Source organism: Callorhinus ursinus, unplaced genomic scaffold (genome assembly GCF_003265705.2).
Source record: "Callorhinus ursinus isolate GAN/ISIS: 27379988/994484 unplaced genomic scaffold, GSC_fseal_2.0 scaffold10, whole genome shotgun sequence".
Taxonomy (NCBI): domain Eukaryota; kingdom Metazoa; phylum Chordata; class Mammalia; order Carnivora; family Otariidae; genus Callorhinus; species Callorhinus ursinus.
In genome coordinates this window covers 36,349,064-36,361,173 of record NW_027397072.1, presented here as the reverse complement: position 1 = coordinate 36,361,173, position 12,110 = coordinate 36,349,064, and the positions used below count along the sequence as shown (strand labels likewise).

Here is a 12,110-nt window from a genome sequence, read left to right as displayed (position 1 = left end):
GAAAGAAAGAAAGAAAGAAAGAAAGAAAGAAAGAAAGAAAGAAAGAAGAAAGAAAGAAAGAAAGAACGAAAGAAAGAACGAAAGAAAGAAAGAAAGAAAGAAAGAAAGAAAGAAAGAAAGAAAGAAAGAAAGAAAGAGAAAGAGAAAGAGAAAGAGAAAGAGAAAGAGAAAGAAAGAAAGAAACGGATGGAAGAACAGGCTTAGAGCCTGACCAACAAAACAACCACTGTATTTCAACAAAGAAAGATACCTCCTACTCCATTGTCTGCTCCTCCTCCTGCAGAGGCAATGATCCCCCCACCCCAGGTCTCCGGGTCCTCCTCACCCTGTATGATGCCAGCACCCCCTATGGGGCCCTGCCATGATGCCAAGGATGGGCCCTCCTCCTCCTGGGATGATGCCAGTGATGGGAACCTCTCCTAGAATGAGGCCACCTGTGGGAGGCTACATACCAATGATGCCTGGGCCTCCAATGATGAGACTTCCTGCCTGCCCCATGATGGTGCCCACTTGGCCAGGAATGATTCGACCAGACAGATAAGGAGATGGGAACCTCTTTATACCCATTTTATATTACTTGTTCTACTTCCCCAGGGAGATCATGATGTTGTGATTGGGTGTTTTCTAACAGGAGGACAAGGAAGACTTGCTCCCCCTTCTTATCAAAGAATAATTTTGGCAGGGGAGTAGTGGGACCAAAAAAAACAAAAAGCAATTTTCATTTGTATTGTGAAATGTGAAAATTGTCAACTGTTTTAGTTAAAAAAAAAAAAGGATGTTCATACATCACACCAATGAAAATAAGAATTAAATTTTAAAAGAACAAGCTGTAGGACGTCTGGGTGGCTCAGTTGGTTGGGCGACTGCCTTCGGCTCAGGTCATGATCCTGGAGTCCCGGGATCGAGTCCCGCATCGGGCTCCCTGCTCGGCAGGGAGTCTGCTTCTCCCTCTGACCCTCTTCCCTCTTGTGCTCTCTGTCTCTCATTCTCTCCTTCTCAAATAAATAAATAAAATCTTTAAAAAATAATAATAAAAAAATAAAAAATAAAAAATAAAAGAACAAGCTGTAGAATAAAAATACATGATTCTATTTATAGAAAAACGTAATGTTCATGTCTATATAAACTCATAGAAAAATAAGGAGAAAAAAACCCTACAACATTAAAGTATGAAAAGTGATTGGGGGATCAAATGTCCATCTATGGATTAATGGAAAAACAAAACGTAGTATATCCAAGCAATGGAGCATTATTCAGCCTTAAAAACGAAGGAGATTCTGACACGTACTATGACATGGAGGAACCTTGAGAATATTACCCTAAGTGAAATAAGCCAAACGCAAAAGGACAAGTATTGTATGATTCCACTTATATGAGTTTCCCAGAACAGTCAAGAGACAGAAAATAGAATCGATGGTGGCCAGGGGCTGGCAGGGAGTTATTGTTTAATGGGTACAGAATTTCTATTTGGGAGGATGAAGACATTCTGGAGATGGTGTAGTAGTTGTACGGCAACACGAATATATTTAATGCCACAGAGCTGTACACTTAATAATTATTAAAGTGGAAAATGTGATTCTATGTGTATTTTACCACAGTGAAAAAAGTAGTGGGGGGAGGGGATGACTTAGGAAACTTTGAAGTTTTCTGTATTATTTGGCTTTTTACAATGAGAACATCTTCATGAATACTTGCATGTGTGAATAAGACTTAGGGGGAAAACAAGAAATGTGCATTGTTCTAGGGAAGGGAATCCAAGGGAGTAGAGAGAAAGAAGGGGTAAAGAGAGCCAGGACAGCAAGACCAGGGAGGAGAGCCTTGCAGAAGAGCAGGGAGAAGATCTTAGGAGACCAGCCTCATGGGACTTTGTAGGTTGTCTTCCTGAGAGTGTGTGTCCTACCTACACACGTGCACACCCACTCACCAGCCTGGCCCTCAGGAAAGAGCTCCAATTTGCCAAGAAACAAACTTAAAAACATTTTCAAAGCGTATCTCATTTCAGATGTTGCTTTTCAACATTCCCTGCAAACCCCAGTGAGGAACCTCGTCTCCCCAAATCCTCCTGCTATCACCACAAACAGCATGCTGTCCCATGGTCCTCAGCAACCAGGGCAATCCCAGGGCCTGGGGGACTCTCTAATGGAGTGGAACAGGGGAGTCAGCCTGGCAAGCCAGACTTGGGAAAGAGGGCAAGCCATTCCTTTGGAGGGGAACCTGGGCTGTGCTCACACCATGCCTGGGAGCGGAACATACACGGTGAACCTCTGTGCTGAGGAGGGTAGTCATTATGTGCATAGGAAATTACACAACCTCTGTTCCTTTGGAAGAAAACTGTTTTGTGGCCTCTTATGTCCTGGGAGTGCCTGACCCTGTACAAACTTCCCATTGTACACACACAGCACTCACCAACCTTGTGGTCACAAACGCCACGCCCCCCAACACCCACTTAAACTTCAAAGGCCTGGGGCGGGGAACTAGCCACAGGAGACGCAACATGGCCTTGGTGAATCAGTGTTTGGAGAAAGTTTATTTCTGGTCTCCTATGGAGCGTTCTATTCTGGCAGAATGTTGAAACATGAAGAAATCAGAATCACTGTCTTCTAACACATGATAAGATCAAATCTGATAGTACAATGTGACCTTTCAAATAGGTATCAGAATCTTGAATCACTTGGGAAAAACAATATGAAATTTAGCCAATGATCTTATTATAACTCCAAAATTATGAAGTCAGTAAACAGGAACTGGAAAGAATGGAAAAGTGTTTAAGATAGTGGGGGGTTTTATCTTTTTCTTCTTTGGTGTTTTTTTTTTTTCACTGAATACCTATTCATCAGTTTCTCATCTCAGCAGCATAACGACCTAGCAGCACAGATATTATCCCCATTCTGTGGATGAGCAAATGTCAGCTCAGTAAGGTAGAATCACTTGATGATGATCATATGGCAAATAAGCTGCCTGCTGACTTTCCAACCTGCTGGTCTGCCTTTCCCTCAATCCCTAAGCAGGTTGTGCAATTTACAAGGAACTCCCTTCTACTTGGCCCAAGTCAGCAGCTAGAATATTAGAATTCTGTTCCATATTTTAAACTGCAGTTCCCTAAATTGAAAGAGGCAAAGAGATGACAGCCCACGAATACACTACGAAGACCAAGGAATACAGGAACAGGTAAGTGTCGAGATATGCAGACAGGGCTGTAGCAGAACTAAGTATGATTGAAAGGACCTCTTTGGAAGTCTTAAGAACTGCTAAGGCCTCCACACAAAAAACCTGCACACAGACATTTCTAGTAGCTTTATTCATAACTGCCAAAACTTGGAAGCAGCCAAGATGCCCTTCAGTAAGTGAACATATAAATAAACTGTGGCTCATCCAGACAATGAGCTGTTATTCAGCACTAAAAAGAAATGAGCTATCAAGCCATGAAAAGGCATGGAGGAAGGTTCAATGCATATTATTAAGTGAAAGCAGCTAATCTGAAAAGGCTATATAATGTATGACTCTAGCCATATGACATTCTGGAAAAGGCAAAACTATGGAGTAAAAAGTTCAGTGGTTGCCAGGGGTGGATTGTGGGGAGAGATGAATAGGCAAGGCACAGAGGATCTTTAAGGGCAGTGAAAATGCTCTGTATGATACATCATAATGATGTATGCATGTCACTATGTATTTGTCCAAACCCACAGAATGTATAATCCTAAGAGTGAGCCCTAACTATTGACTTGGAGTGATCATGATATCCTAACTTGGTAAAAAAAAAAATGTATCATTCTGGTGGGTGATGTTGATGATGGGGGAGACTATGCATGTGTCGGGGGGCAGGCAGTAGATGGAAAATCTCTGTACCTCTTTTTCAATTTTGTTGTAAACCTTAAACTGCTCTAGAAAAAAAATAAACTCAACAAATTATTGAGACCCCCAAATATTGATTGATATTTACCATATTAGAAATTATGACAGAAAAATATTTGAATATATATTAAAACATTTGAAAGTAACTAATAAACTCACTAAGTTTTTAATGAAAAAGTTATATTTTTCCAACCCCTCCCCCAAATTTAGTAATAAGAGTTGCATTGTTCTGCATTTTTACAAATCCCTTTAGTGGGAGGGATTAATGGAAGATAGCTGGATTCTCACATCTGCTTCTGGACCTAATCTGCTGGGATATTAGACTTCATGTAGTCTCTGGAAACCACCACTTTACTTTGTGAGCAAATGGGAATGAAAAGGCCAATAACATCTTAGTATTATTACAAAATTGGTTTTAACTTTGAATCTCCTTAAACAGTCTTGGGTACCCCGGGACCATACTTTGAGAACCATGACATAAAGAACTATGTATGAGAGAGAGGGAAAGAGAAGCTGAGAAGACACTCCAGGACACTCCAACCATCTTACACATCTAACTTTTCACCTTCCCTAAATCCACCCCCTCTCAGTGCAGGAACCCCGACTTCTTCTGCAAGGACAAAGCATCTCCTTCTGCCTCAGCCCAGCTCATTCTTAAGACATAAGCTAAAGATGGGCTGACTGGGCACGGGCTAACTAGTTAATCCTCCTTCGGAACATACTGGCGTTTTATTAAGGGCTTCCTTAAGCTAAACCTCCAGAGCTTGGTCCTAAGAGTGGGTGAAGGGGTCAGCTGCCCAGGACAGAACAGGAGAAAGAACCCACAGTGGGACACACGTGCTGAGTTCTGGTCCCAACAGCTGGTCACTGAGTCCTTCTCTCCATGTGTTAAACTTGAGAAGCACCAGCCCCTCTGCCCACTTCTCAGGGCTGTCAGGGCATCAAATGACCTCTTGGACTTGACCCCCCCTTCCAACCAAAGTGCCTCTGCTGCCGTTCAGCTGCCCACTCTGCACACCTGTGCTCTTCGGGGGCCCCTGGGAGTCTGCCCCACCCCAGACGCCCACATATGCCCTGTGCAGGGCCAGTCCATCCCTGTGCCAGGAAAATGCCTGCGGCCGACGCTGTCCTGCCGGTTCCCGCCCACCTGGCCCGGCGCACCTGTTGCGGACACCGCGGCAAGCTGGCCCTGGGCGCCGTCCACACCCATCGCATCCTGGTTTCTCTGCCCCTTCTCCCACCACCCGGGATGGAACATGGGGGGCGGGCAGTCAAGCAACCGAGATCTAGAAGCAGAGCCCAACCTTCCAGCCACGAGTCTCAGCGGAGCACCAAGCCTGCCGCTGCGGGCCCACCCCTTCACCCCGACTCTTCATAGGAGGGAGCTGGGCAGGCGGAGGCCACCCTCCCTGCGGGCCCGTGAAGTCGGCGGCCGTGTGCGCCGCGCGCACCACTGGCGAGGAGAGTCCATTATCTGCACAGGGTAGGGGGATGCCGCCTGGCCCTGGGCCGGAGCGCCCCGGGCAGTGCCCCGAGGGGCCCGCGGTGACCGAGGGGACGCGGCCAGTCGGCCGGCGGCGGCGGCGGCACGGTACCTGTGGCGGAAGAGCGGGCAGCCACCCAGGAGCCTGCGGAGCTCGTTCTTAAGGCTCCAGAACTCGCCGTCCAGGTAGCGGTGCAGGGACGAGTCCCCGAGCCCCAGAGCCGGAGCCGGCTCCATCGCACCTTCCAGGACTCTGGCTTTGCCACCCGACCCCGGGGACCAGCTTCCCAGCTTCCCTCCGCCCCTCCTCCCAGCAGCCTGCACGTGGGGCCCGGGAGCGCACGCCCTCTTATCCGCGCAGCACCGGGCCTGTCTCCTCCCTCCCCATCTTCTTGTCCCCTCCCCCATCCCCACTCAATCCCAGCCGGCCTTTCCCTGACACTGCTCCCTGGGCCCAGGGAACAAGCTGTCGAGGAAGTCGGGGCTCCTACCGTGGTCTCCTCTCTCCCTCCCCAGAAAGCTCAAAGTCTACTGCCTTGCCCTGGGACTTTAGTTTCTACCACTGTGTCCTGTACTCAATTGTCCCTTCAGTCGGCCGGCGCCCAAGAAGCAAGTATCAGAACTGTAGAGAGGGAGTTGGTCAGGTGGATGTGGGCACGGGAAGTCCTGGCCGCTCAGAGCGGAGACATTTGACTCAGCGGATCTTGCATGGCAGCCTCTTAGCCTGGCACCCCTGATCCAAGAGGGTCTGGTCCAGCTCTGGCCCCAACACAGCTGCAGCTCAACTCAAATCCCTGCTGCCCCCAAACAGTGCATTACAGCGAACTTTAATATGACTGTAATCTGGGGTAGCCCAGGCCTACAACCACTGCAGGGCAGAGTAGCTGGGAGATGCAGACAGAGCAAGACAATGAACACGAACACTAAACTCATCTCCCGGACCCTCCTTTTGTTGTTGTGGGCAGTAGGAAATGAGTTACGGCTTAAGTGGTGATTGTTCATCCCTTGCCTCTGGGTAACTCCCACATATTTTATTGATTCTCCTTTTAAATACAAAGGAAATGTTAGCTCTTCCCTTGCAAAGACCAGTCTGCCAGCGAGGTGAGGTGACCGAGGTGACCGCTGGGGGTGTGGTGAAGCACTTGGGATCGATTCTGTACGCTGTCATTAGGTGAGTGGAAGTCACGTCTATCAGTTTCCTGCGGCTGTGTGACAAATTACCACAAACTGAGTGGCTGAAGACAACACAAATGTGTTCTCTTACTGTTCTGGAGGTCAGAAGTCAAACGTGGATCGTACAGGACTGAAATCAAGGTGTTAGCAGAGAAGGACTCCTGGAGGCTCCAGGGGGGAAAAAATCTCTGTTCTTATCTTTTCCAAATTCTAGAAGCTACCTGCATTTGTTGGTTCCTGGCCCCTTCCGTCTCCCATCTTCAAAGTGCATCACAACAACCTCTGCTTCTATTGCTCATTCCCTTCTGATCTTGACCTTCTTGCCTCCCTCTTATAAGGACTCTCGTGATGACATTGCGCCCGCCCAGATAATCCAGGATAATCTCTATCTCAAAATCAGTACTTCAATCACACCAGCAACATCCCTTTTCCCATGTGAGACAGCACACAGGTTCTGGGGATTAAGACATGAACATCTTTGGCAGGCCTTTATTCTGTCTACCCCGCCACCTGGGCAGCCACAAGCAACAATGTGATGAATAAGGACATTGTTGGTTCCTATAACGGGAAGCCTGGAGGTAGGAGAGTGCCCAGGGCTGGTTTAGTACCTCTACCCCGGGACCATTTTTTCTTTCCATCCTTCTGTTCTATCCTTTCTCAGTGCGTTATCTTTATCTTTTTTTTTTTAACTTGTCTCCTCTCAATCATAAGATACATACTGCAGCTCTAAGCAACACATGGTGCCAAGCAGAAGGATAGTCAGGATAACATAGTAGTAAGAAACAACCCCAAAGCTATTCCAGGCATGCTGTGGTCACAGACCACCCCCCAAACCTTAGGGTTTATAAAGATAAGAGTTTATTTCTCACCTGTGCCACATGAGGGTTCTGTTCCGTGTTCCCCCACTCTGATCCCAACAGACAGAACAGCCACCATCATGTGGTCGCACAGGCTCTTAAAGCTGTCAGCTGGGAAGGACACATGTAACTTCCAATCACGATCCATTGGCCAATGCAGTTCACTCCTGACTCTACGGGAGAAGGAAAGTACCTTTCTGGACATGGCCAGAAAGCCAACACCCGAAATGAGCACAAGTGAGCAACACCAGTGAGCAACACTAGTGACTACTAATTCTGCCCCCTTTGCCCACTAGTGGCTACTAAATCTAGCCAAATATTTGTCTCGCTCTGCCTTCCACAGGCGAAATACACTCTCCACTCCTCAAAGGAGGCAACCAAATTCCCATACTGTCACAAAATCAGGTCCACAGCCAGTGGGGGATGCATAGTGGTCTCTCTATCGAGTCAGGGTGTGGTTCCTCTGGATTCAGACTTATAAGCTAAAAACATGTTACTAAGTGCATGCAGCTTGAGTGAGGAAAAAAAATCTTTGTTGTTATAAGCCACCAAGATTTTTTGGAGTGTTGTTTGTTCTAGAAGCTATTGGAAGAATGTTGCTGCTGAAATTAAAAAAAAAAAAAGTGTGGGGGCGCCTGGGTGGCTCAGTTGGTTAAGCAACTGCCTTCGGCTCAGGTCATGATCCTGGAGTCCCGGGATCGAGTCCCACATCGGGCTCCCTGCTCAGCAGGGAGTCTGCTTCTCCCTCTGTCCCTCTTCCCTCTCGTGCTCTCTATCTCTCATTCTCTCTCTCTCTCTCTCAAATAAATAAATAAAATCTTAAAAAAAAAAAAAAAAAGTGTGCACTGGCTTAAGAATTGGCAGGGGCAGTGAGGATGCTGTTAACCAAAACCAAACAGAAGGGAGTCCATGTTAGGAAGTGGCAAACAGGGACACTTGGGTGGCTCAGGGTCCTGGGATCAAGCCCCAAGTCGGGCTCCCTGCTCAGCGGGGAGTCTGCTTCTCCCTCTGCCCCTCCCCCTGCTCGTGTGTGTGTTCTCTCTCTCTCTCTCAAATAAATAAATAAAACCTTAAAAAAAAAAAAAAGGAAGTGGCAAACATTTGATAAAACTGTACCCAGCAGACAACATAGCTAATGAACTCATTGCTCCAGGAGAAGATGCTGGAAAGAATGTCAGCATTGTCTGTCCTGGCTGCTGGCTGCTACTGGCTGTGTTTGACAAACTATAATAAGAAAGAGATGGACTTAGAAAGAACTGAACAGTTTGCAAGCAAGGATGAAAGGGAATAGAGAGCCCACAAATCCAGGGACTTTCAGAGTTGGAAGAGGCAACTGCTCCCCAAGTCCTATCAGTAAAAGATAAAACAGAAGTGTTTTGAGCAACAAAGGCCAATTAAAACTCAGAAACTCTAGCTCTACCCTTTTGCCCCTCTGGCAAGAGTCTGATCCACATCCTTGTTAAGACTTCCGGATGGATTTTTGGGGTTCCCAGCAAGTCAACTCTCACTCTGGGGCCCGTCAGACCAAGCAACTCCCCATCGGAAGCATCATAGGCACAGCATCAGAGCATGAGAGTGGGCTTGAAAAGGCACCCCAGAAGTGACAGGCACCACTCTGTTCACATGACACACCTACTCCAAGGAACAGAAAAGTGTTACCCTCCCAGGTGCCCAGAGTGGAGAGAATCAACAGTACTTGCCAACCATCCCTAAGGAATTTTTCAAGGAACCTGTGAATCTTTGAAGGAATTTTTCAGGGAAAGTTCAGGGAAATCAACAACCTGATAGAATTGCCCTTAGATCTCCTGACCTTAACTAGGCCCTATGCCCACTGAATAAAATCTTCCAGGGCTGCCTGAACGAATTACCACAAACTGGGTGGCTTAAAATAGCAGATACCTATTCTTTCATGGTCCTGGAAGCCAGAAGTGCTCAGAAATCAATGTGTCAGCAATGTGCCCCGTTCCTTCTGAAGACTCTGAGAAAGAATCCTTCCTTGCCTCTTGCTAGATTCTGCTTGCTAGATTCTGCTGGCTCACTTGGTGTGCCTTGGCTTGTAGCTATTCCACTTTCTGCCTCCATTCTCACATGACCTTCTTCTCTGTGTATCTCTGTGTTTTCTAATCTCCCTCTCCTTATGAGGACACCAGTTACTGTGGTTAGGGCCCACCCTAATCCAATATGACCTCATCTTAACTTGATTACATCTGCAAAGACGTTATTTCTAAATAAGGTCACATTCTGACATTCCAGGTAGACATGAACTTTTGAGGAACACTATTCAACCCAGCATACCCATCCAAAACCAATCACTAAAAACATGAGAAAGGAATGGAAGACAATGACCACTATTGGCTTAAATAACTGGTTTTCACATTGCCTGCACATGTAGAGTAATCTTGGGTTTTTTTTAAATGCTCAGTAGTGGACACACACACTAAATAAATAAATCTAATTTCTAGAGATAGAGCCCAGGCATTTGTACTTTTTAACCCCTGCCCCAAAGGTGATTCTAATGTGCAGCCATTGGCTTAGACTGGTGGTTCACAGCCTTGCTGCACAGCAGACTGTTACATGATTAGGACAATTGAGAAAATTTAAACAAGGTGAATTAAATAATATTATTGTATCATTGTTAATGTCCTGATTATGCTAATTGTATTGTGGATATATAAGTGAATGTTCTTGTTTTTAAGAATGCAAATTAAAGTATTTAGTGGTAATGGGGCAACTTCCTTCAAATAAGTGAGGAAAAAAAATGTGTGTATACATATATAAACACATATATGTGTAGATGGAGGTAACGCATATGTATGTGCATATATGTACACACACACAAACACACACACACATACACACACACAAAAAAAAAAAGAGGGGAGAGGAGGGAGAAGACACAAAATGTGCCCCCCTCCAGGTTGTAATGCTAAGCGAAGTCAGAGAAAGACAAATACCATGACTTCGCTCATACGTGGAATTTAAGAAACAAAACAGAGGAACAAAGGAAAAAAGAGAGAGAGACAAACCAAGAAGCAGACTCTTTAACTATGGAGAACAAACTGATGGTACCAGAGAGCAGGTGGGTGGGGGAATGTGGGAAATAGGTGATGGGAATTAAAGAGTACACCATGATGAGAAAAAAAACAGGCCCCCCCGGACTGTCTGGGTAAGCCAGGACTTTCTCAGTTATAAGTAATAAGAACCTACTTGAACTCTCTTCAGCAAAATGGAAATGTATTGATTCACAAAATCTAAGGAAGTTTCATCCTAACTGGGGAAGGGCAGGCGTGTGGCTGGTATCAGAAACTGGGACCAGCTCTCTCCTCCTCCTCCCCTGCCCTCCCGATCTTTCCCCCTCCACCCCCCCCACCCCAGCAGCCCACTCCTCAGGGCAGCTCTAAGTCCTTTGTCAGGCAGAAAAGGGCTGGGGCAAGAACCAGGGTCCCCACAGCTGGACATCAGAGGGAAATGGAAGGAACCCAGTGATCACAGGCCTCTGAGAAAGAAGTACTGATCCACTGTGGACTGGGGATGGCATCTGGGTTTGTGCCCCGAAGCTACTCTATAGCCCTAGACCCTCCATACAGGAGGCTGCTGCTGGCTTTACTTTGCGCTGCTCCTAGACCCTTGGCCCATTTTTGAGAGGTGGGTCCTCAGCTAGAACATTTAAAGAGCATTCCCACATGTGGTGGCTTTTTGGATCTTGACACAGCCACATTTCCTTTAGCTCTTTCTACAGTGATTATAGTGTTAACTGACTTGCCCAAGGGCACACTGCTCTCTGTGGCAGAGGACCCAGGGCTCATATGACTCTAAGTCACACACTACATCCCACTACCCAGACAGGACTGACCCGTGGGCATCGGTGACCTTTATGGATGCTTCTCTTACGGAGGCCTGGGGCAAGAACATTACAGTCCAGGGCTCAGTGTTCTGAGTGAGGCACAGACTCTTCTCAGGGGACTTCAGTTTGTTTTGTAGATATTGTGGGACCATAAAATGTCAGTGCCAGGAGCCCCCTGAAGCTGCTCCAGACAGTCCTTTCTTTTTAGATGAGGACACTGCAGGGCATGGCCTCTAATGGAGTAGTGTGGCCACCATGCTAAGGTTGGAGGAGGGCAATGGGGCAGTTTGGGAGGCTGGTTTATAGTGCCCCACATGCTGCCCAGTACTCCCCACTCTGAGTACTTCAGAAGACCCAGTAAACGGCACTAGCTCAGATTTACCTGACCCTTGCCTCACCTGCTGATGCAGAACCTTGACTCCCTGATAAGCCCCTCCTTCCTATCTTGCTAAGGTTTATGGGAGCCCTGAGGAGTGTCTGCCATGGGACCATGAGCAGCTCTGCTGCCACCCGTACCGGACAGTCTGACCCTGGCAGGTGTGTGGAGAAGGGGGTCAGGAGACCCAGCTTCCCTTTAGGTTGCTACTTTGCGAACCGGGCCCTTGAGCACAGCTTACAATGGGGAAACTGGCAGCTTTTACTTACTGCCTCTCTGACCTCGGAGCTTGAGATGTGTCCAGGGTAAGGGAAGGGACAGATTCTAGAAACAGCCACCCCACTGTCCTCAGGAGTGCCCTCCCCTCCAAACACCCATGACTTCATTACAGGGTCACCTCTGATGGACCTGCCTCCTTTTTCCCCCAGGATAAAGTCTGCAAAGAGACTCAGCTGGTTTACTGCAGCCTTCACCACCGCACGGAGCACAGTGGCACAGGCTGGGAATGCCCACAGTCTGACATCA

The 12,110-nt window shown here is 47.1% G+C and overlaps 1 protein-coding gene across 5 annotated transcripts in view; it reads right to left on the bottom strand.

Moving 5' to 3' along the window:
- The window catches only part of ACOXL (acyl-CoA oxidase like), a 356,238-nt gene that overhangs the window by 335,560 nt on the left and 8,568 nt on the right, over positions 1 to 12,110 (bottom strand). For 3 of the 5 annotated variants that reach the window (XM_025868176.2, XM_073897386.1, XM_073897387.1), the window contains exon 1: positions 5,448 to 5,657. The exons of 1 other annotated variant lie outside the window; for it this stretch is intronic. In XM_025868176.2, the coding sequence (XP_025723961.2) occupies positions 5,448 to 5,572 (125 nt within the window). In that variant the 5' untranslated portion in view covers positions 5,573 to 5,657. Of the gene's footprint in view, positions 1 to 5,447; positions 5,658 to 7,377; positions 7,405 to 12,110 lie in introns of those variants that run through there. One more of the 5 variants, XM_025868174.2, reaches the window with a different exon arrangement.